Below are 23,662 nucleotides of genomic sequence, written 5' to 3' on the forward strand. Positions count from 1 at the left end.
GCACGCGCCGACAAACGACGACAATTCCCGACCGGACGCTCGAGGATTCTTACCAGGCGGTTTCTTCCCACCCGTCGACAAGCCAATCCCTTCGACAGCACCAGCATCTCGCCCGCAATCGCTACCTTTGCCAGCTTCGCCATCTTCGTCTCCCCTTCTCCTCTGCTACGCCTCGGTTACATCGCCGCTCTGCTCTTCCCTCTAGGTAGCATTCTCAGTTATCGACAATGGTTGTCGCAACAATCAAGTACGTGTTATCTCTCCGGTCTCTCTGCACACCTGGGTGTAGTATCTCTCTTTTGGGGGCTTCCCGGCCTCTTGTTGGTCCTCCGCTCTCCGCATCGGTCTATCGGACTCGTGTACACCCGATTGCTTCTCCTCTCTGCTCCCCTTTCCGTCCAGCGCGTTCCAATACCTGCTGCGTGCGATTCCTACCGACGACGTCATCTACTGTTCTCGTTGTTCATGGTCATCTGCATCTAACCCCCGAAGACGGCCACCAAAAAGCTGTCCGACACCACGTGGGCTGTGACCAGGCATGCGTGTCTGCATGCGGGAGGGCCACATGCAGGCTGGCATATATCAGCGAATTGGGGAATCTTGGGCGGTGAGAGGCGAACGAAAGACCGTTGGCCGACAGCACGCTTAAGGGTTCTGTCAGCTCGACGCCGGTGCCAAGTCCGATCTGCCAGCCGGTTGTCTGTTGTTGCGTCATATTTTACGACCTTTCTGGTTTCATTTTTATTATGTTGCTTCTCCCAACGTTTATCACCGGCTGACATTCTTTTTTGCGCAGGTGCGTGGTGGTGGGCGACGGTGCCGTCGGCAAGACCTGCCTGCTGATCAGCTACACAACGAACAAATTCCCTTCGGAGTATGTTCCGACTGTGTTTGACAACTATGCCGTCACGGTTATGTGAGTCCATATCCATCTGTGTCTTGGTTTCTTGTCCTCCCAACGAAAGCCGCCTGTCGCTAACAGCGCTCTCTCCCTCCTGCCAGGATCGGCGATGAGCCTTACACTCTCGGTCTGTTCGATACCGCCGGTCAAGAAGATTACGATCGCCTGCGCCCTCTGTCGTACCCGCAGACGGATGTGTTCCTCGTCTGCTTTAGCGTCACATCGCCTGCATCGTTTGAGAACGTCCGCGAGAAGTGGTTCCCCGAGGTGCATCACCACTGCCCCGGCGTGCCGTGCTTGATTGTCGGCACACAGGTCGATCTGCGGGACGACCCGAGCGTACGGGAGAAGCTGTCGAAGCAGAAGATGGCCCCTGTACGGAAGGAGGACGGCGAGCGGATGGCAAAGGACCTTGGTGCGGTCAAGTACGTCGAGTGCAGTGCCCTGACACAGTACAAGCTGAAGGATGTTTTTGACGAGGTATGACTCCTGCTCCTACTCCTTTTTTTTCGCTTGGCCTTTGTCTCGTGCACTACTAACAATTGCAAGGCTATTGTCGCCGCATTGGAGCCGCCCGCACCCAAGAAGAAGTCGCACAAGTGCCTCGTTCTTTAGTTGGACGCGTTTATTTGCTCCTTTTCCAATGTCATACCGCTTCTTATCATTCCTTCTCTCACCGCAGAGCGATTCAGATACCTGCCGTTCTGTGAGATAATTGCTGCTGTCGCTTCGGTTTCTCAGCTCCAGCCTTTCGTGTTCGTACCCATGCTATTTTCTCTGCTCCATTCGATCAAGCTCTGCTTGACACGTACCCCACAGCCATGACCAGAGGCTATGTAACCGAGGAAGCCACATGTGGACCCGGTGACGGCCATGATGTTTGGTCGAGGCGATGACCAGCTTGCGCCTGGGAAGCCTGTGTCCTTGCATGGCACAGGACGTTGGAAAGATGGGAAGAGACTATGGGCGACGGGTAGATCCAATGGCGAGTAACTGCCGGCGTGAAAAGCGTCCGATCATCAATAGAAGGGCACGTCCGACATGGACGAGGTCTTGTTCGCACATCCCTCTCCCTCTTTCTGTTCCGTATCCGATTCGCATTTATCCCCATTTTCGTTTTGCTTCAGGCCATTTCTTTTTTCTTGTTTCGCTTCGCTCTTTTTCTCTTGTCTCGTCCCCGAGATTTCTTCTGTTATAGGACAAAGTTTGGCGATTTGGAGTGCAATTGATTTTTCTACCAGCTATTCAAGATACTTCATGCTTTCGTTTGGTTGGCTTTTGTTTGTCGACGCGAGTACTACTGCCGCTATTTATGCACACGCATGACCATGTGCTCCTCTCAGGACGAGGAAGCATATGCCGTGTATCGGAACGGGCAGCGGCTGTGGCTGTCCTACTTCCCAAAAGCGCCGGCGCGTAGCTTCCGAGTTGCTTGGATTCCAAGTAGCACATGGCAAGTTGAGCGACAGGCGCTGAGGCGGTTGTGCATTCCACATTTAGCGCGATGTTGCCGCATCGCAGCCAGCTGCTGTTGCCGTTTTGGGGGGATAGGGCCACTTGGTGGGTATTGGCGAAACGAGCAGGCAGCTCCCCGTTGCCTTCCCCCCTCAGTTTGCGGGCACTATTCAGTAGCGCTTTCCTTTTTGGGAATGTAGACGCGACTGCCGGATAACGCAAGCACGATGGGTACATCGTCGCCCTTTATCTTTGTCTTCTTGAGGGGTCGTCTTTCTGCCATTTCTGTCTTCTTGTTTGTCATTGGGATCTTTTTACGATTTACAGTTAGGAAGAAAACGGGTGAGCTGCCGAACGCCGGAGACCCCTTTACCTGCTTCTCCCCAGTTTTGGGATATTGGCGGTATATAATCTAAGACCTTGTCAGGTTCCGACATACGAGCTTCTTGTTCTCTGAACGTCAGAATTATTTTGAGCATTTTGTCTTCCTTGGATACCATTTCTGCATCTTGCCATACCTTACAAGCATTCTCAATGCCACCATCAAGCGTCCGCGCATGGGTGCTGGCCATTGTGGCCGCACTCGCTGCTGTGAGCCCAACTGAGGCCTGCGGCCATCACCGTCACGGCCACGACGACACACCATTCTCCAAGGAGTACCTCGACGAGCTTCAACGCAAATGGGGCAGCGAGGTAAGAGGCATAAGACATGGGTAGACCGCACACATGTAGCGGATGTTGCTCACCAAGTATTTTCGTTAGTGGTCCTTTAACGGCATCGGCTCCTTTGGGCACCTCGAATACGCGAAATGCCTCACGAACCCGGAGGAACTCTACGATATTGCAATTATCGGGGCCCCTTTTGACACGGCCGTGTCCTACCGGCCTGGCGCGCGATTTGGGCCCCGTGCCATCCGCCAAGCCTCTAGTCGGCAGACGGCCCTTCGCGGCTTCAACCAGCGAGCAGGCATCAACCCCTACCGCAGCTGGGCGCGCATCCTCGACTGCGGCGACATCCCCATTACGCCCATGGACAACGTGGTGGCTGTGCAGCAGATGTCCGAAGCATTTGTGGAGCTCGGCAAGCGGCCGCCGGCGTCGGCTACGGTCCTGCAGCGACCGAAGCTGATCACGCTGGGCGGTGACCACAGTCTGGCCCTGCCGGCCCTGCGGGCTCTACATGCCGCATATGGGCAGCTGCGGGTGATTCATTTTGATGGTACGTAGCAGGAGCAGAGTCTGTACCACGTGTTCGTGTCCCGTCATCTGACAGTCAGTAGCCCACTTGGATACGTGGCACCCTGACAAGTACCCGTCGGCGTGGCCGTCGGAGCAGTCGCGTTACAACCACGGCTCCATGTTCTGGGTCGCCGGCCAGGAGGGCCTGCTCACGAACGCGACCGGTGCGCCCTCTGTGCACGCCGGCCTGCGCACACGACTCACCGGCGACGACTTTGCCGACTACTACGACGACGACCGGCAGAACTGGGTGCGCCTGAGCGCCGATGATCTGGACGACATGGGCGGCGCCAATGCTGTGCTCGCAGCCATCCTCGCAGCCATTGGCGACAACGACGATCCGGTCTACCTCTCCGTCGACATTGACGTGCTGGACCCGGCGTTTGCGCCCGGCACCGGCACGCCCGAGCCTGGCGGCTGGACCACGCGTGAGTTGATTCGGATCCTGCGGGGACTCGAGGGGCTCAACATTGTGGGTGCGGATGTGGTCGAGGTGGCACCGGCCTACCAGGGCCCCGGCGAGGAGACGGCGCTGGCGGCAGCGCAGGTGGTCTACGAAATCATGAGTTCGATGGTGAAGCGTGGTATGGCAGGCATGGGCAAAGAGGGCCTCGTGTATGAGAAGACGGCGGCAGAGTCTGGGTCGTCTAAGCCGTCCAAGAAGGAGCGCATTGTGGACGAGCTGTGATAGAGACGGGTGTGAAAAGAGACGAGGAAACAGGCCTGGCTTGACAAAAGGGAAAGCGAGAGACGAAGAGTCATCTGTGACAGCGATAAGACCAGCCACTGTACCCACGTATCGTACCAGACGGCATTCGCGACCTCTCCTTGTCTCATCTCCTTATAGGAGGGTATGGGAAAGGCCATGGAGAAAGATAACAACGAGGCTGGAGTCATAAGAATGCCCCAAGAATGGCAACTTTTAACCAACTCGTTGAATTTCAGCTCAAACAATCCGGCAAGGGAATAAGAAAAACCAAATGAGGTCAATTTTACTCTTAATGTGTCGTACATGACCCGCCCTGTCGTTATCGCTCCATAAGACGTTGTATGATCGCGGTGACTCGGTCCCAGGCCCAATCTCAATCTGAAACCGGTCGTTTGCAGTCTCGCTGTCTCCTTCCCACAAAAATAGCTGTGACTCAGAAGCGCAAGCAAAAGGCGACGAGCCAGCCCCGCCCCAATTCTGCGCCTGCGCTGCCCTCATCCAGCGCTGGTTCGCCCTAGCAATATTTTATCTCTGATAACCCCACCACTGGACATCTCTTTTTCTTCCCGCTCTCCTGTCTCATTTTCCCTTTTCTCTCCCCAGACCACGCAACCACGCCCGCGATAGACAATTGGTGCTCAAGTAAGTGTAGGATTGACGACGCTTTTGCTTTGCCTTTTGGCACATACGATTTCCTGACTTTTGTCCCCTCCGGCGCAGAGCAATTGGCAATCTACGAGACAGCAGGTCAACAAACAACACCAGACGAAACAACCCCTGTCCTCCATCTCCCTCCGTCCTACTATGGCATCGGCTCCGGATCCCGCCGTGCGCGTCGACAAGGTGGAGGCACCGCCGGTCTACATCGACACCGATGTCGGCAAGGACGACGAGTCGGCCGACGGCACCGAGGCCAAGCCGTTCAAGTCGCTGGCCCACGCGTACATTCAGAACCTGGACAAGCCTGCAAAGGCGTACCTGATGCGCTCGTCGACGACGACACCAGCCGGTGGTGACGCGGCCGACGAGGCGGCTCGTCTGCAGTGGAAGGCGCCGGCCAAGAGCGCGGCCAAGAAGGCACAGACGCTGCTGGACGGGCACAAGAAGAAGCTGGCGCGGGCCGAGCAGACGCTGGCCAAGGAGGAGGAGCAGAAGCAGCAGCGGGCCAAGAACCTGGAGGCGGCGAAGTCGGTGACCATCAAGGAGGACCCGGCACTGCCCAAGGCGCAGACGATCAAGCTGTGGCAAAAGGACGTGCCGCTGGGCGACCCGGCCACGGGCGTCAAGGGCACGCGGGTGCGCGTGTTTGGGCACATCCACCGGCTGCGCGTGCAGAAACAGGCGACGTTTTTGACGCTCAAGGACGGCTACGGGTTCCTGCAGTGCGTCATTGCGGCGGGCCCGCTGACGTCGACGTACGAGGCGCTGCTGTTTGCGCAGGAGACGTCGCTGTTCTTGTTTGGCGAGCTGCGCACGGTGCCGGCGGGTGCGACGGCGCCCGACGGCCGCGAGCTGCACGTGGACTACTACGAGGTGTACGGACGCGCGCCGGGCGATGCGGAGGCGATTACGAACATTGTGGCATCGGGCCAGCAGGACCCGTGGGAGTCGGACATGCTGGACAAGCGGCACCTGGTGCTGCGCGGCGACAAGGCGTCGGCCGTGATGAAGCTGCGGTCGGTGCTGTACGAGGCGTTTGTTCTCAACTTCAAGGCGCGGCGCATCGCGGCCGTCTCGCCGCCGGCGTTTGTGCAGACGCAGGTCGAGGGCGGCGCGACGCTGTTCCGCGTGCCGTACTACAACGAGGACGCCTACCTGACGCAGTCGTCGCAGCTGTACCTGGAGACGTGCCTGCCGAGCATGGGCGACGTCTACTGCATCGAGAAGTCGTTCCGCGCCGAGAAGTCGCTGACGCGCCGCCACCTGTCCGAGTACACGCACATTGAGGCCGAGCTCGACGCCATTGTCTTTGACGACATGCTGGTGCACATTGAGGACATGATCTGCAGCGTCGTGGACGCGGTGCTGGCGGACCCGGTCGGCAAGGAGCTGGTCGAGCTGCTGCACCCCGGCTTCGTCAAGCCGGCGCGCCCGTTCAAGCGCATGAAGTACACGGACGCCATCGACTGGCTCAACGCGCAAGACCCGCCGGTGCTGAACGAGGAGGGCCAGCCGCACGTGTTTGGCGACGACATTGCCGAGGCGGCCGAGCGCAAGATGGTCGACACGCTCAACGTGCCGGTGCTCCTGACGCACTTCCCCGTCGAGGTCAAGGCGTTCTACATGAAGAAGGACCCCGACGATCCGCGCGTCACCGAGAGCGTCGACGTGCTGATGCCCAACGTGGGCGAGATTGTGGGTGGCTCGATGCGCATGGACGACTACGACGAGCTGATGGCGGCCTTTAAGAACAAGGGCCTCAACCCGGAGCCGTACTACTGGTACCTGGACCAGCGCAAGTACGGCACGAGCCCGCACGGCGGCTACGGTCTGGGCCTGGAGCGCCTGCTGGCCTGGCTTGCCAACCAGCACACCGTCCGCACATGCTCCCTGTACCCGCGCTTCATGGGCCGCGCGAAGCCGTAAAGCGATGGAAGCCGCTGGAGCACGTTGGAGGAGACGACGGGAAGTAGAGACGGCATTGTTGTTTGATAGAAAGAGTTCACGGTGAAAAATGGAAGGGATGGGTGAAAACCGCATGCGAGACTATGAAAAGAATAATGAAATTGATGTAAACGCTGCAATTGGGTATGAGCTCGTTTGTAGCGGAGACGGAGATTGTGAAACGTTTTTGGCCGTGAACGGAGTACTGCAGGCCAAACGTGCTGCATGCATGCCGGTGCGGTTCTCCGTTCTAGATCGTCGTCGCCCAAGCCAAGGGGTGCGTCCTGGTTCCTTCCTCAAACATCGGTCATCCGGGCGACCAGGCCAAAGCGAAGCTCCCCCATGGTTCTTTCCCTCTGGCTGCTGGTGTGCCTGTGCTTTGGTCTTTCCGTCTGTGTACTCGTGGGCCGTCCTTTCCTTTTGTCGACTGCTCTTTTTGTATGTTGTACGATTCGTATTATTTCCTCTTCTCTCGTCTCTCTTCTCCGCTTTTTCCTTTTGGCCCATCCCCCTTATGCACGTTCCTGCATTACGCCAAACGGGCCCTGCAGCAGCCCAGTGGACCATTTGGCTGTGTCTGTTTGGGAAGGTGCAATGCCCTCGCGTGCACCCGTGCGATTCTTCACTCTTTGGACCAGCCATTTGGGCCAGCCATTTGGGCCAGCCATCCATCCGCCCGTTTTCTGATGAAGAAACCTTCTGCCGCTTGTGTTGCCAACCCTTGACCAAACATCGAGAGACAGAGTTGTTTCTGTGCGTGCTACTCTGTACTTTGTATCTTACCCGGAGCTGTGGTGAGCCCCTGAGCACGATACGACGCAAAACAATTTTGAATGAAATATTGTGTGCGCCGTCCTCCGTTGAACAAGGCTACCAAGCATTAGCATACAGCATCTCACAATAAGATTACCTCCGCCCTGAGGACACAAGGCTGGGTTGGGTCTTCCGCCCCTGACTTTTGCGTTGCCCGAGGTGGAGTCGTCTCCCTTACTCATACCTTCAGCCGGGTCCCTTGTTCCTTCTCGCAGACTTTTGACTACAATGTACGTCTGCTGCTCCTCCGGCGCTTCTTTTGGTGTCTGTTTAATGTATGTCGTACCCAGCATGGAGTTGCGAGTCACACGAGTCGCAGCGTCGCAGCCACTGTCGTCGCCGTTGATTTCCAGCCAGGGGAACATGGTGACGGCTCGTCATGCTGTGTGCGACTTTCCACATTGTGGCTTTGATGTTGAAAAAGGGGAAGGGCCCTGAGCCTCAATCGAGTTGGGTCGCACGCGAGGCACAATAATACTCGAGAAGCCGAGGAGGACAGGTACGTCGTAAGAGACGTATCGTATATCACATCGTTTCTCCACTTCCTCTTTTTCTTCTCCGGTTTCTTCAACTTCTTTGGCCAACCTCACCGTCGTCCAACATATCCTTCTTCTGCCAGCTTGGAATCCTCGTCTGCTGGCTGTCACTCATTGCCTTGCCCAAGTCACAATTATTTGTGCCTGGACGAGGTAGTTTGGAGGAGATGGGCCAGACGTTTTACAAAGGACGGCTTGTGAAGGGCGTGCTCTTTCTCTTCAGGGTCTCGCCCAGTCCCGAGAGGAGAGAAGCGGATCCCTGGGCCTTGTCTAGTTATTTTACGGAGCACGCGTGTGGCGAGTGCAGAATACATTCTATTATTAACTCGATTCTCCGGAGAAGCTGGGGAGAAAGAAGGAAAGGGGGAAGCGTGGAAAAAGGCCAGAGCACGCATTCCGGTCTGTTTCCTACCCTGATGCGCATTCGAGATTCGAGATTTGCATTTTCAGTGATCAGCAGATGCGCAGATGCGCCACAATATGGAGATCATAGAATACCCCTTATTAACCTCAGCTCTACGTTAGAAGTCGTGGAAAACATGCTCGACGGTTCCCCAGTCTCGCCATCGCACGCACACTTGTGGCCTTTCCAAACGAAGCTAGAGATTGATAAAAATGCAAATTGGGAAAATAGAGGAAAATAGGGACGCTAAAAGCCCTAAATGACGCCAGGAAATGAGCAGTAAGCCGTCTCGGCGCTGGGTTAACTCCTTCTGCACGAATTCTCAACGGCTCTCTGCCCTTCAAGACACTGACACTCTGACGCTTGGACGATACGGTCCAGGGTTGGAAATCACGACCTGCGCGACTTCATTTTTCGTTTTTTAAGAAGCAGTGACGAGGTGTGCAAATGAGGCTACATATACGAATTACCGCACATTCGGGCATCTGACAATGCATGACCTGGATTTCGACATCTCTGCAGCAGCACTCACATCCGGCCACACGCGCCTATATCTCCACCCTTATATAGATCGTGATATTACCATCGTTGTTAACCGTTTCGAGGCCGCTGTCACTCTTTTCCCTTCTTCTCCTTTTCCTTGACCTCCCATGGGACCCTTCACTCCATTCTCCCACACATGTGCCACGTCTCTATTGGCGCTCGCATTCCGTGTCCTTTTCGACATGTGGTAGAAGGACTTGACCCCAGATGTCGTATCTTACGTCCCGGCTGTGAGGGGGCCGCAATTTATCCCCGTCTTGCCCTCCTGCCCTCCGTCTGAGCAGCACAGGGAACCCACAATGTAAGGCATCATACCAGTAATCTTACATCCGTCGCTGGGCCGTGTGCTTGCTGTCCGCACTGCCACGTCCCAATGCGCCAATGGGACACTGTGCCGAATGCCCCAATGCCATCATGCCTCGTACGTCGACTCTCAACGCCATCGCCAGCCTTACCAATGCCCGCTCGGAAGCAGCAGAAATATCCTGGAAATTCTTAGTGTCCTCAGTAACAAAGACGCCAGCGGGATCTGGCAAACAAAGACAGGAACTAGCCCGCTAGCGCAATCCACACGCCAGGCACCTCTTGTCCATTGGCTGAACACGCGTTCGAACAGTCAGGGCAGGTAGGGAATAGTTGCACAGTTACAGTGCATGAGCCGCTTTCGTAGAAAAAGAGGCATTGCCTGATGGTCGGAGGTCAATTGCTCTCTCCAAAGTCACCAGTCGGCACACGGTGCCTGTCATCGGTCGTCCACACGATCCAAGTCATCGTAGACTGTGCTAGTCAGTGAGAAGATGCCTTTGCTCATCGGGTGTGGCTTCGTCGACGGTATCTATGCCTTCTTCGTTCACTGTGGCTCATGGTCACGCTTTCTGCTTCACATATTGTGTCCGTCGTTCCTGCCGTGCATCGTCGGCACGTTCTCTGCGTCCTCTCCATGTTTGCCTCTGTCGGGCGCACCTTCTCCATTCGTCCTTTTTGACCGCATTGCATATCTTTTACAGTGCCATGCATCCCTTCTTACCTTCCTGCTTACTGCCACCTTCTGTACTTTGGGTGCTTCGAGCCTTCCCTTCTTGATGGGTCCGGCCAGGGCTCTTTCCCACCTTAGAAAGCCAGCACCGATTTCCCCTGAACGGGCCTCATTAAACTTAGCGCGCCCCAATTAAATGTCTCCTGTCCGCTTTGGGCAATCGACAAGCGACCAACGGGAACATCACCCCCCCTTTTCCACAATCCACCTAGCCTCTCCCCTGTTTCTCATTCTCTCTCTCTCACCTCTCTGCACCATTCTGCGTCCTTCACTCTAACCTTTTCCCTCCTTTGCCCCTACGATCCTCTTCTTCGCCGCCTCCACCTTCTCCTTCTCTACCCTCAGTCTGGTCTGTCGACTCCTTTCTTCTTCGTCTCTCGCTTTTCTTCATTCTTTCGTTCACACTCTTTTCCCCGTTTCCTCACCTCTTCACTCTCTCTTTTTCGATCTCGTTTTCGTTCCTCGGCCTCTCTTCTCTACTTGTCTTCTTTCTTGGTCATCCACATCTTTCTTCGTGGTACGACTTTCATTCTTCAAACGGCTCTTTTGCCAGCTTTTGCTTCTTCGTTTCTTTTTCTTCTTCCTTTCGTCACTGCTCGTTTATTATCCCTTTTAAATTCGACCTCACTCGTTTGTTTGCCTTCGCTTGGTTTCCGTTCGACTGAGCTTGGGATCTCGTATTCTTATTTTGCTTCGGTACTTCTCGCCATCTCCTTCAAGAATAGCAGTTTTGCACCAAGCTCGATACACACTTTGCAGACATTTTCTTCGTTCACAACATCTCGCTCGCTCGCCGTGTTCTGTTCTGTCGCCTACAATCTCTTACTTATTTGTTTGTTCTCTACCGCCGAAAACAACCCAAAGTCTTTGGCTTTTGCTCTGGTCATTATCGACAACCATCACAGCCAGCCCGTTTATAATTTTTTTCTTGGATACATTCTGTCTTCCCGAAACGACCTTCCAGCTTCGAATCCTTCGACCTCGACCAACTCGTCTCGACGACAAATGATCAGCTTTTTGTTCCTCGATACCCCATAATTCTACGCTTCAATTCTTGGCTCGCCTGGTTTACCTACGTCCCTTTTCTTCCCATTTCAAGAAGCCCGTGTGTTTCCCGAATCGACAAACGGCTTTCTAGACGCCGACGTGTTTAGGTTCCGACCTCTTTCTGTCTCGACCACCTTCTTCTCCCCTATATCCTCGCTTCGACTTCGCGCTCACCTGTCTTCGACCTCCCGCCCCGAACCACTTCCGTGCCCGGTTTCAGGGTACGAATCATCAGTCAAAACGGCGGTCCTATCTCACGTTTCTCGGGACGGCCTTGTCCCCCCTCATCTGCTCGGGATGCAGGACATGAACGCCCCTGTCAGCCAGCCTGGCCCCAACGGCGGCCGCTTCGGTCACGCCTCCAAGCCCTCCAACAGCGATACCGGTTTCTCCCACGGTGCCTTCACCTCCAACATCAGCGGCTTCGGTGACCGCCACCCGCGTCGTGCGAACATTCCCAGCATCAACACCCAGTCCATGAACCAGCCCCCTCCTCCGACCACCACCGCCGCGGCGCCCGACATGACCACCCCAGGCACCGCCTTCGACATGCAGTTCACATCTCTTCTTCCGTCCCAGCTGCTTCTTGGCAGCCCTTTTCAACCGGGTACCCCGGCTGCCTTTGCCACTTCCCAGTTCCAGGGCCAGATCGGCTACCAGCAGGCCCAGCAGCTCCAGCAGGCACAGCTTCAGGCCCAACAGCAGCAGCAGCAGCAGCAGGCCAATGGCCAACTTAACGTCCAGGCGAATGGACAACAGAGCCCTGACCAGCAGAACATGTCGCCCCAGGCCTACCAGACGATCGTTTCACCCTCGACCTACGGCGCGCCCCAGTTCTACTCGCCCCAATCGCCCAGCGGTGCGTTCAACAACGTGGGCGGCCAGATCCAGGTCCCCATGCAGGCCGCGTCGCCAGTGGGTCTGTCGCCTGGCGTCGTGAGCGGCACCAGCCGCACTGTCTACCTGGGCAACATCCCCGCCGACACACCCGCCGACGAGCTTCTGAGCCACGTCCGCAGTGGCCAGATCGAGTCCGTCCGCATGCTGCCTGACAAGAACTGCGCCTTCATCTCCTTCCTCGACGCAAGCTCCGCCACCCACTTCCACTCTGATGCCATCTTGAAAAAGCTCTGCATCAAGGGTCAGGATGTCAAGGTTGGCTGGGGCAAGCCGTCCCAGGTTCCCACGTCTGTGGCGCTGGCTGTCCAGCAGTCGGGCGCCTCGCGCAATGTGTACCTGGGCAATCTGCCTGAAGAGATCACGGAGGATGAGCTGCGCGAGGACCTGGGCAAGTTTGGTGCCATTGACACCATCAAACTCGTCCGCGAGAAGAACATTGCTTTCATCCACTTCTTGTCCATCTCCAACGCCATCAAGGCTGTCACCCAGCTGCCCCAAGAGCCTAACTGGCAGTCTCCGCGCCGTGTCTACTACGGCAAGGACCGCTGCGCCTACGTGTCCAAGACGCAGCAGCAGAATGCCGCTCAGTACCTCGGCATTGCCCCTGGATATGCCAATATGCTGACCGGCGCCGACCGCGACATCATCTCCAACGCCCTGGCGCAGCAGTCTGTGGCTGCTGCTGCGGTTGCCACTACTGCCGGTGGCATCAGTAACCTCGGCAACCGCACCATCTACCTGGGCAACATTCATCCCGAGACCACAATTGAGGAGATTTGCAACGTCGTTCGCGGTGGCCTGTTGCACCACGTCCGCTACATCCCTGACAAGCACATTTGCTTTGTCACCTTCATCGACCCGACCGCAGCCGCCTCGTTTTATGCCCTAAGCAACCTGCAGGGTCTCATGATCCACAACCGCCGCCTCAAGATCGGCTGGGGCAAGCACTCGGGTGCTCTGCCGCCGGCCATTGCCCTGGCCGTGAGCGGCGGCGCGTCGCGCAATGTGTATATTGGCAATCTCGATGAGACGTGGACTGAGGAGCGCCTGCGCCAGGATTTCGCCGATTTTGGTGAGATTGAGCTGGTCAATACGCTCCGTGAGAAGAGCTGTGCGTTTGTCAACTTTACCAACATTGCCAATGCCATCAAGGCCATCGAGGCCATTCGCAGCAAGGAGGAGTACAAAAAGTTCAAGGTCAATTTCGGTAAGGACCGTTGCGGCAATGCGCCGCGTCAGCTCCAACCCGGCAACGGCAACAACGCCAACTCCCAGTCCCCACACAACGAGGCCGGCCGCATCGCGTCGCCTCCGCCCAACGGCTCGACCAGCCAAAACAGCGGCTCGCCGACCAACACCACGTCGCCTGGCAACAACCCCAACCAGCCGGCCGTCACTCTCTTCAGCTCGACCAACAACGCTCTGACCATGTACCTTAGCCACGTCTCGCAGCAGGCCGCGCAGCAGCAGCAGCAGCAGCACCAGGTGCTCGTTGCCCAGCAGGCCGCGCTCTTTGGCACCGCCGCCTCGCCCTCGAGCGAGCTGACCATTGAGGTGCCCCAGGGTCCCATTATTTCTGGCCACCAGCAGTCGGCCAGCATGTCCAACGGCTACGCCAACGGCGGCAATGCTACGACGACCAACGGCACGACCACGATTGGCGGTCTATTGGCGCCCGGCAACCCGCGCGGCCAGCACAACCGCGCCGTGAGCCTTCCTGTTCTGGCCCCTGGCTTTGAAAACGGCGGCACCAGCCCCAACAGCGTTCCCGGCGGCGCCAATGGCGGCGCCAATGAGGGCGAGCGCCGGGGCCACCAGTACCAGGCCAGCTTTGGCGGTATGGGCGCCGGCTTCGGTCTGGCCATCCAGAGCGGCCTGAATGGTTGGGTGGAGGAGGAGGTTGCCAACTAAACGAGAGGTGTACGCGTTTGCATTGTGGGTTAGCTGTGGGCTTTTGTTAGGTGTATAGTGCATTTTTTGGACACGGTAGTGGAGAGCCAAAACGAGTCGAAGCTGTGAACGGCAACGCAGATTGTTTTAGCTGTTGTAATTGCCCCATCTTTTGGATATGTTTCCCCCTATCTTCTGCCTATCTACTATCATTACTTGTTATATTTACTGTTTCGGCTACTTTCATTTCTTGTTCCTATTCATTTTGAACTTTGGCTGTTGTTTTTCTTCGTTTCCTTTGCATCTCCTCAGTCACTTCACTTGTTCTTTTTTGGTTTCTCTACTTTATTTTCGCTATTTGCGCGTCTTGCCTTTGTCTGGCTTGGAAGGCCTCTTGCGTTTACGATCTTCTGTCCCAATCTTTCGCAGTAACAAAATACCAATAATTCCAGGTATGCTTGTACCATGTGTATCTTATACGGACAGGAACCTGTCAAATTTAAACAACTCATTTTTCGTTTATGACAAATCAAAAAGTGTCTTACTTCGTGCAATTGCGTCCCCGCAGGTCGAGAAGGCTAAACTATATAACAAAAGCCGGCAGAAGAAGTATGGAAGACAACCAAGACCATGCTGAATAAAACGGCAATAAGGGTATCGCCTCCAAATGCGTACGCTGACATGTACATGCTATGTTTTGTATGTGGCCGCGCCCAGACGCCAGAAGATATGCCAAATAGATGTGTGATGTGTGGTCCTCTCACGAGGCCAGATGTTGTGCAACCCCAAATCAGGTCGCTATTGTACAGATCGTGATAATAAATAATTTGTGGGAAGAGGGGACTCAGTGGCAGGTCGTCCCCCTCCTCCCTGTTGTCGTTCCTGTCGTAAGGGCCATGCAAAATGCAAAATGCAAAACTGCAACACCGGCCGAAGTAAACCCAGCTGAACGCCATCCCAATGCCATGTCAGTCCCTTCGCCGAGGGGGGGTATCATGATAAATCCAGCCGCTGGTGCAAATCAAAACCCAATGCAGGGAAGAAACAAGAAAACACCAATCTCCAAACAATCAAAAAGACACACCAGTATAGGCCAAACAATAGAAATCGAAAAAGAAAAAGACAAGAACAGGACAGAGCAAGCCAGAGCCAAAGCCAAAGCCACAAGACAAAGCAGATACGCCAGACAGCGCAAGCACAAGCGCCAAAGTAAATCTCAATCAAGCCACCCAAAAACAAGACACATGCGTGTTTTCCTCCCCTCGTTCCCCTTCAGCGCCTCCTCCCCCCACGAGCACTACCTGGGTTACAAGCCCCTTAGCAGAAGACTCTAGGGCCTCCGCCGCCAAGGTTTGAAGGCACCACGGCTCTCCTCACTGATTAACAGTGAGAAGAGACGCCGCACCAGATAGTGCTCGTTCCAGATTCGGCCGGCCCGGAGCGCAAAGACGTCGACCACGTCGAGATGCCAACTCTTAATCAGCATCGCAATGCGGTCAGTGTGCACCACTTTGTGGAGCAAATCGGCTGACGCCTTTGTTGCCCGCTCTGGGACCGGCCATTCCGGATGCTTGCGGACGTTCCTCAGGTGTGCCAGCAGATGGTTCGACACGAAGTCGGCCTTGCCCTCGCGCCGGTAGGTCTGGAGCACGTTGTTGAGCTCCACCCAATCCCCGAGCTGCCAAGCTCGACCCGGTGAAGATACGTTCTTTGCGGGTGCTTCCCAAGGGGCGTACACGATGGCGTTTGAGGGAAAGAAAAACCCCTCGCCCGCCACCGCTGCAGCCGCCGAGGTCTGCGGGACTGGATGGTAGGGCCGGGTTACGCTGATCTGGTGGGTGTCTGCGAGCATGATGTCGGACACCGTCCGGTCAACAACGTAACCCCGGCCTTGGCTTTCCTGCTGTGAAACCTCCTTACGGTCCCACATGCGGACGTCTCCATCCTCACCGACCCGTTCGATGTTGGCTTCCGTTGCGGGGCGTTCGGTGAGGACCGGCGAGGGAAGGCGATTACCTGTGTCGAGCTGAAAGTGCTCAGCAAATTCTAGGTCGGTTGCGTCTAGACTCTCCCGTACCGCTGCAATTTCCTTGCTCGCGCCGGCCATCGTGCTGCTTGTAAACTCAACAACGCGGCCCGGTGTTTTTGGCTTTGTCGTTGGCCGCAAGCACGACTTGGTCGGTGATGCGGACTTTGCCGGCAGCGGCTTTAGCAATGGTGTCACGAACGAGGACTCTTCTTCCTGCTCCTCCTCATTTACCCCTGACTGCTCCTGTGAAAGGTAGCTGTCATCACCTCCTAAGCTCTGGGGAGACTGTTCGACATCGTCGCTTTGGGCGTCAGTCTGTGGGGTGAACGAGGTACGGGGTCCGTCGTTGAAGCTCGCAGGTTGGGCTCCGGCCTGTGTGTCCTTGGCTACCTCCTGGGTACTACTTTCCTGTTGTTGGCTGGCCGAGCGGCCCCATCGCACTGGCTCATTCTGCGCCGCCGTCGGCTTGACCGGTTGGGGTGCAGGCTTTTTTGGCGTGATGAACTGCAGCGAGCTGTTGCGTTCTGTGCGTGGTGGGCGGGCAAGGCTCGGGTGAGCCAAGCTCGGTCGACTGAACATAAACCGTTTCCGGGGCACCTCGGAAGACATGAGAGCCACCAGCTCTTGGTTGACGGGTGCAGGTAAGCCTGGTGGCGAAATTTCAGGCGACCCGACAGGTGATGCGACAGGAGAGTCGACGAGTGGCCGTGAGTGGCGAGATTCCGAGGCAGGGGGCTGGTTTTCTTTGGAACCAGACGCCGTCTCTAGGGATTGGCGGTCGGCGGCAAGTTGGTCGGCGGTGGTAGCAGAAGCAACAGGGGGGGAAGATGCCGAGGCAACACTGGATGTTTTGGCCGTGAACGTAGTACTGGCCTTGAAGTTTTCCAAGAAACGCCTGCGAATTTCACTAGGATTCGCAGGAAGTCGTTCAAGGGCATCCTCGTCTTCAATGATGCGGTCACCTTCAGCAGGCGGGCTTCCTCTAGACGAACGGCTGCGTCCGCTGCCGAGCTGCAGCTGCCGGGAGTCAGCAGAAGCAGGAGTAGTAGGTGACGCCTTCTTGTTGGACGTCATAGGATTGGTGGGAGGCAGTGCGCCGAGCGCATCTGCCTCCGGGGTAGATGTAGCGGCCTCGGAAATGGGCTCGCTAGGAGGATTCGTAGCAGCCAGCTCTCCAATGGAATCTGACTGCTCGTTGAGGTCTGGCTCAGAAGAGGAGACAAAGGAGCGATTGGCTGTTCGAGGAGCTACTAGGTGGCTCTGCTTCTGCTTCTGTACGGTTGCGGACTGGGGCAGGGCCTCGCGTTCCTCACGCCGGCGCTCGTGCTCAAGGAACTGCTCCATAGCTTGGCGGCGGCTCTCCTCATTGTACTGGATGTTCTTCTTCGACGTAGGCGGCAATTGGCGTGGCAGGGCGACCGGGGACGAGAAGAAGTCATCGAGATTGAAGCGACCGGCCGGACGAGGTGAGTTTTTAACTGAAGACGATGGGCCTTGGAGCTCGTCTGCCTCCTCATTTTCGACACTGTCCTCCTCGACAAGAGACTTCTCGCGGTCAGGGTCATAACCGAGCGGCGTTGGGGCAGGCCATTGCTTCCGTGCAGCACGTCTTGCTTCCTGTCCTTGGATGCGAGTGACCCTAGGATCCCGCATCGGCGAACTTTCAGCATTTGGAGCAGATCGTTCAGTAGAGCGAGGAACAACGATGGGTTGATGCTGCTGCAACTTCGTCGTGGCAAATCGAGTCGTACGCTCTGCCTCAATGGCCCAAATGTCGACGTCGTCGTCGAAATGTTCCGACGGATACGCTTCCACAGGGATCTGGTCCTGCTCGCCAGGAATCGGCTTATTAACGGTTGTCATACTGAAGGTATCCATGCCCACGTCGTCTTCGTCTTGCACGTCCCGCTCGCTTTGGGCGGATTGCCTGTCAGGCTCAATCTCAGTTATGGCATGAACATCTTGACCCTCGCCACTGATATCGTTGATCATCGACATTATAGCATCGGAACCGTACTGGGTCGAGTTAGCTTCGCTGGTCAGAAGGGTCGCCTTGGGTCTGCTCTCAGACGTGGTGTTGATATCGGGAAGCGCGGCGGTGTTAACAACCATGTTGTCCTCGGCGCCAACATCAGCTTCAGCCAAGGAGACGATATTAACGTTCATGTTGTCCTCAGCATCAACTGCGGCCTCGTTGCCAGGACTGATCTCAATATCCTCAGAATTTGCTTCGACTTGGGCATCGGCCTCGGTATCGGCACTGGTCTCAGTCTCGCGGTGGTGGTTATCATTGCGCGGCGTCCGAGAGATCAGCTTCGTAGCAAAACCAGTAATCGAGCCGGCGACGCTATTCTCCCTAAAAATGTAGGACCGCCAGGATCGGTTCGTGTCGCTGCCAGAGCCAGGTTGCACGTTGTTAGCACGGGCCGGGGTCTGCATGCGCAGGCGCTTGACGCTGCGCGGGCCGGGCTGAGCAGAGCTGCTGGGCTGAGCATCGAGTTCTGCCTCGGATGCAGTACGCTTCTGTGGAGACGCTGGCGCAGGCCGGGCTGCCGGAGTTGGTGAGGCACCTTGAGCACCACCGGGGGTCGAAGGTGGGAGAGAGGCTGGAGAGCCAGAATCGGGAGCAGAAATTGACAGACGGGGCGAGATGACCTGTGCGCCGTTCAAGACGAGGTTCTTGAATCCAGAAAAGGGTGCCTTGGCCATGTTCCATGCAGCTCTTGGCATGGAGGCTGGAGATTGCTGGGTCGTAGTGGCGGCTGGATGCGACTGTTGTGACGGGGTAATCACCTGGGGGTCCTCATTGGGCTCCTCGTCAGCCACTTCCTCGTACTCGCTTTCTTCGTCTTGATCGTCTTCTTCATTAATGGCATCCCCAGTGTTGTCATCCTCGACGTTGTCATCTTCAGCATCGGTAGGGCTTATAACGTCCGTAGCGTCCGTGTGAAGAGTAGCTTGTTCCGCATGGCCAGCAACTTCATCATCCTCCTCACTTCCTTGCTCGCGGAGAAGCTGGTCCTGAATAGGGCCCTCGTCAGAAGCAGGCTGAGGACTGCTAGAGTCATGGCCTTGGGCTGCCGCGGGCGACTGGGTGTCTCTAGCAACTGAGCTGCGGAAGGGACTGCGCAAAAAGCCTTCATTCTCCTTGGGCGTTGGTGGGTCGGAAGTGACACTCTGCAGAGCACGACCTGCGCGAACAATGGGGGAAAGACTGGGACGGAAGCCTTCAGAGGGGACACGCAGGTAATCGTTCTGGTCAGCAGTGACGGGGTAGCGCGGCGACTGGAACGCCACGGGAGTTGTTCGGATCTCGTGCAAGAGGCGTGGACGCTGGGCAGCTTGCTCAGAGATAGCAGCGTGCTGGGCACGAGCGAAGTGAATGGGGGGCGACGAGGTAATTTCTGCTTCCACGTCCGGCTGGCTATGTGCGGCTTGATCGTCATCCTCAGCTGCGGCGTCAACGGGGCTGCTTTGGCCTTCATGGTGCGGCTCGACGGCTTCGACGTTGGCGTTAGCACGGGCACTGCCCATGGCAAACTGTCCAGTGAGCTCAGCTTGGTGCCGAGAGAAGAAAGGAGTGGTCGTCGTAGTGGTCTGTGGGACCGCCGCTTCAAGCACAGAGTCTGGAATCTCCGAAAAGGAGTCGTCATACTCCTGGTTGTTGAACTGCTGCTGGGGTTCTGGACTGGCCGGGTTGGGGGCTTTATCAACAGAAGCAACAACACGAGGAGTAGCGGATGAGCCATGTGCGTCAAGGAGCGACTTCCGCGCAATGACCTCCCGCAGAGGCTCGTCCTTCTTGCGGGGAGAATTGGACTTTGCCTCGGGCGAAGATTGTTGCACAGTCGCATTCTCTCTTGTGCGAGTTGAGAGGGTCGCGCTCTGCGTGATCTGGGACGACTTTGTGGCGGACGCGAGGACAGAGGCAGGAGCGGGGGAGTCGGACTGATAGATGAAGTCCAGGTAGCTGAGCCCATCGTTGTCGTGGGCCTCAGTGGGCTGGTTGCCTTGGCGGACGGATTGGAGCGAGCGGTTGACAATGCGGCTGGTCATCTCACCCATTGCGGGCATTTCATCGTTGGACGTACGGAAGCTAGTTTGCAGCGACTCGACGCCAATCATGCTGAAGTCCTCACCCTGGGCAATGGTGTCCATGTCGCGAACGTTGGGAGCAGCACCTGTCAATTCAGACTCGGCGTCCGAATCAGCTTCGTTGCCATGCGTACTTCCAAGGAGGACAGCGTCGACGTCTTCACCGTCGCTATCGGGGGCGGTCACATCGCTCTGTGCCAGCTGGGCATCACGGAGGATAGAGGCCTCGTGAACGAAGGGTGATTCCGCGCTGGAGAAGAGCATCCTGTCATCGGGATGTGCCTGATCACTACGACTATGTTGCGAATCTGGGCTGCGCGAAGGGAGATCTGTGTCCGGCGTTAGTGAGTTTACATGAGATTTGGGAGAGTATTGGAAGCGGGGACTGAGCTTTTCGTCTTACCATTCTTGCGGTTGCCCGTAACTAAGGCGTCATCTTGGACGCGTTCGGCAGCGGCGGGGGCTATGCTGGCCTCAGCAGCTTGTTCTTCTTCCGGTAGGGCACCAGTGTACATGATATTGGGGATGGTTAAAGTAGGCGCCTCCATCATGGGAGACGACAGTGTGTCTGGAGTGATGAGAACACGAGCTTGGGCGACTTGGGGTGTGGCAGTGTGGAGGTCCTCACTGTAGACCGGCGCGTCGATGGTACTCTCAATGGCATCACTATGGGAGACAATTGGAGGAGCAAGCTCATCCTCAGAGTCACCTTGGTTAGAGGCGGCAGCCTGGTCAATGATGTCTTCACCGGGTTGGTCTGTGACATCGGCGGTCTCCACAAGGGTAACAGTTGCGCTGTGCGCTGTGTGAGTGGTCTGCAGCTCTTCATCATGAACACCGCGTGCGACAGGGGCAGGTGACGTGGCATTGATAGAAGCAGTCTCCACGGCGTTATCGCTGTGATCAAAAGTTTCAGGGATATCATAGTTTCCGAATCCGTTTTCGCTAAAGTAGTCATCGGCAGACGGTGCTCCATAGGCAAAGTCCTCACCAGAATCCTCGTCGGCAGCAGCGGTGGCATCAGCAGTATCATCAGCATCGGCAGACGTTCGCTCGAGGTCGTCCCCACCATGCTTCCCTTCGTCGTCAACGATGCTGGCGGGCTCGGTGTCAAAAGTGGGCCGGGCAGGCGTCTGGACGCTGATCAGGTCGACGGACGAGAGAGTAGTCGGCGCGGGAGAGACAGCCACCCGCATTCTGCGAATCGTGTTGGGGGTCGGGGCATGGAAGGGATGCGCAGTGATTGCATCGGAGTCGTCCATAATAGGGTCCGGGGAGGCCGATGCAGTTCCATCTGCGAAAACGCCAAGTTCCGCTTGCTTCTGGGGTTCTTCAGTCCGTGGCCCGTTGGGCGGCTGCGTGGCCAATCGTTCCTCCTGCAGTTGCTCCTCGAGCACATTCTCTGCTATAGCAGCCATCTCGTCAGGGACCATAGCCTTGCGAGGGCGGCCACGGCCACGCTTGGTGGGACGGGATTCCGAGGCAGACTCTCCTTCGCTTCCGGGGAAAGCCGAGCTAGCAGTACGTTTGGGTGTGCGCTTAGGAGTGCTCTTAGGGGCGCTCATGGGGGTAGCCTTCGGGGTGGCCTTGGGGGTGGCGGTCTTGCGTGTGGCTCTGGGCGTGCGCTTGGCCGGGCTGGACAAGGCGGGTGTAGCTTCGACGGATGCAAGCTCATCGCCTGTCGTCTCTTCTGCCTTGGGCGTCGCGGCTCTTGGTTTGCGACCACGCTTCAAGGGCGACGAGGCAACCTTGGCAGCAGAAGCAGAAGTCGCAGTTATGGGGCTGGACGGCTCAACGATTGTGGTCAGGGGCTTCGGCGTTCCGGAGCGACGGGGTCGGCCACGCTTGGGCTTGGGGGTAGCGGCAATGCCAGTCGTCTCGGAAGCATCCTCGCCTTCGTCGTCGGAGAGGCCGCGCAGGGGCACTTTAGTGGTCATCGTGGTCGACAATCGAGGCTTCCGGCGGGTGGCAGAGGTCTTTGTAGGCGAGCCCTTGGAGGGAGAGGAGCCGCGCTGGCGGCGACGCGATGAAGAGGCCGGTGCGGCGGCGGATGAGGTTTTGAGAGGAAGGGAGGGGACGGGCGTCGAAGCAGGGAAGAGACGGCGGCTAACCTTCCCCTCGTCAAAATCGGCAATGTCGGGAATGTCGTCGGCGAGGCTGTCTTGGCCGTCGATACCGTCAGCAGCATTGTCCTCGGTCTCGACCGTGACGCGAATCTTTTGGGGCGAGACATTGCTGCCCACATCCAGGTGGAAGGTCTGCTTGCGTGGCGAAGAGAACCGCGACGGGTGCATGCGGTTGTGAGGATCCAGAGAGTACATGCTGTTCGAGCGTTGGCTGCGCGTGATAGGCCGGCTTGCGGACGAGAGAATGGGAAGTGTTGCAGCATCGTCACCGCGTTCGTTCAAAGGGTCAGGCGAAGACGCCGAGCCCCGGGATGGAGTCTCCATTGCGAACTGCCGGTGGCGAGGGCAGACGCAGAAGGCGAGGGAGGGACGAGGAACGCCAGAATTGTGAACGTCGCGTAAAACAGAAAGAGAAGGATGGCGGGTGAAGGTGATGAAACACTTCGCAACCAAAGAAAAAAGACCAGAGTCGGTCGCGAAGCGACGATCAATTGAACGAAGCAGGAGACGCGTTGGATATGGGTAAGAAGGGGATCTTGCGAACGATGCGCATAAGGGATCGAAAGATCGCGTGGACGCGAAAAATGGTGATGTTGAAGAAGGCAATCGTACTGTTCTCAAAAGCGTGTTTCTAAACTTGAGAAATAAAGCGTGGTGGTGAGAAAAGAAGAAGAGAGGCAGGAGAGCAAAAAAAAAAAAAAAAAAAAAAAATAATGGTGGGCAAAAATAAGTTGACGATGCTTAAGCTCTGCCCAAACAGCAAGAGCACAGCAGACACCGTAAAAACGGAAGGAGCTACGGGCATGCTACGCGCTGTAGGTGTTTACTGTATTACCCTATTTGGGTTAGCGTGACAAACGGAAGCAGAACGCGTACCCCGCCAATTCGGCAGGAGCCCTGGAGAACAGGCACGTCGAACAGGTGGCTCCTTCCCCAGTAAAATGCAACGGTTCTCTGCAGGCAATGAGCACGATTGGCACAATTAGCGCAAGAGCCAGTGAAGCCTGGCGTGCTTCGAGAAAGCCGGCGCGAAGTAGTGAACAATTTGGCAGACTGTAATACGAAGTACCTTACATACGCAAATGAACAGCCTTTCTAATTAGAATGTTCAAAGGCAATACACATCTTGCCGTTGACATGCTTCCTAAAATTACTCGTCCCAATGAGTTGATATTCGGTATATTTCTTTCCAAAATTAAACTACACAAACATACTGAAATATTATAATATTAAAATACAACACGAAGTTGAACACAATATCTAAAACAAAAGAACGTACACAAAATCATAGGCCTGCAAAACCAATCATTACGAATCGTTACAACACGTCATGTCT

At 56.4% G+C, this 23,662-nt stretch overlaps 5 protein-coding genes across 5 annotated transcripts; 4 read left to right on the forward strand and 1 right to left on the reverse strand.

Moving 5' to 3' along the window:
• Positions 1-227: 227 nt before the first annotated feature.
• Positions 228-1,387, forward strand: SPBR_03782 (cell division control protein 42; the record flags this gene model as incomplete). Its single annotated transcript, XM_040762072.1, has 3 exons — positions 228-247; positions 797-916; positions 1,003-1,387. 3 exons carry the CDS (start codon positions 228-230, stop codon positions 1,385-1,387), a joined length of 525 nt encoding a protein of 174 aa, XP_040622953.1.
• A 1,503-nt stretch (positions 1,388-2,890) lies between these two features.
• SPBR_03738 (agmatinase) lies at positions 2,891-4,283 on the forward strand (the record flags this gene model as incomplete). Its single annotated transcript, XM_040762028.1, has 3 exons — positions 2,891-3,049; positions 3,119-3,575; positions 3,637-4,283. 3 exons carry the CDS (start codon positions 2,891-2,893, stop codon positions 4,281-4,283), a joined length of 1,263 nt encoding a protein of 420 aa, XP_040622954.1.
• Positions 4,284-5,108: 825 nt separating this feature from the next.
• On the forward strand, positions 5,109-6,890 carry SPBR_03675 (asparaginyl-tRNA synthetase; the record flags this gene model as incomplete). The annotated part of the gene is made up of 1 exon (XM_040761965.1): positions 5,109-6,890. The coding sequence occupies one exon, from the start codon at positions 5,109-5,111 to the stop codon at positions 6,888-6,890; it is 1,782 nt and encodes a 593-aa protein (XP_040622955.1).
• Positions 6,891-11,583: 4,693 nt separating this feature from the next.
• On the forward strand, positions 11,584-14,097 carry SPBR_03612 (negative regulator of differentiation 1; the record flags this gene model as incomplete). The annotated part of the gene is made up of 1 exon (XM_040761902.1): positions 11,584-14,097. One exon carries the CDS (start codon positions 11,584-11,586, stop codon positions 14,095-14,097), a length of 2,514 nt encoding a protein of 837 aa, XP_040622956.1.
• A 1,309-nt stretch (positions 14,098-15,406) lies between these two features.
• On the reverse strand, positions 15,407-22,650 carry SPBR_03557 (uncharacterized protein; the record flags this gene model as incomplete). The annotated part of the gene is made up of 2 exons (XM_040761848.1): positions 15,407-20,508; positions 20,604-22,650. 2 exons carry the CDS (start codon positions 22,648-22,650, stop codon positions 15,407-15,409), a joined length of 7,149 nt encoding a protein of 2,382 aa, XP_040622957.1.
• Positions 22,651-23,662: the final 1,012 nt, after the last annotated feature.

Source organism: Sporothrix brasiliensis (genome assembly GCF_000820605.1).
Source record: "Sporothrix brasiliensis 5110 chromosome Unknown Cont14, whole genome shotgun sequence".
Lineage (NCBI taxonomy): Eukaryota > Fungi > Ascomycota > Sordariomycetes > Ophiostomatales > Ophiostomataceae > Sporothrix > Sporothrix brasiliensis.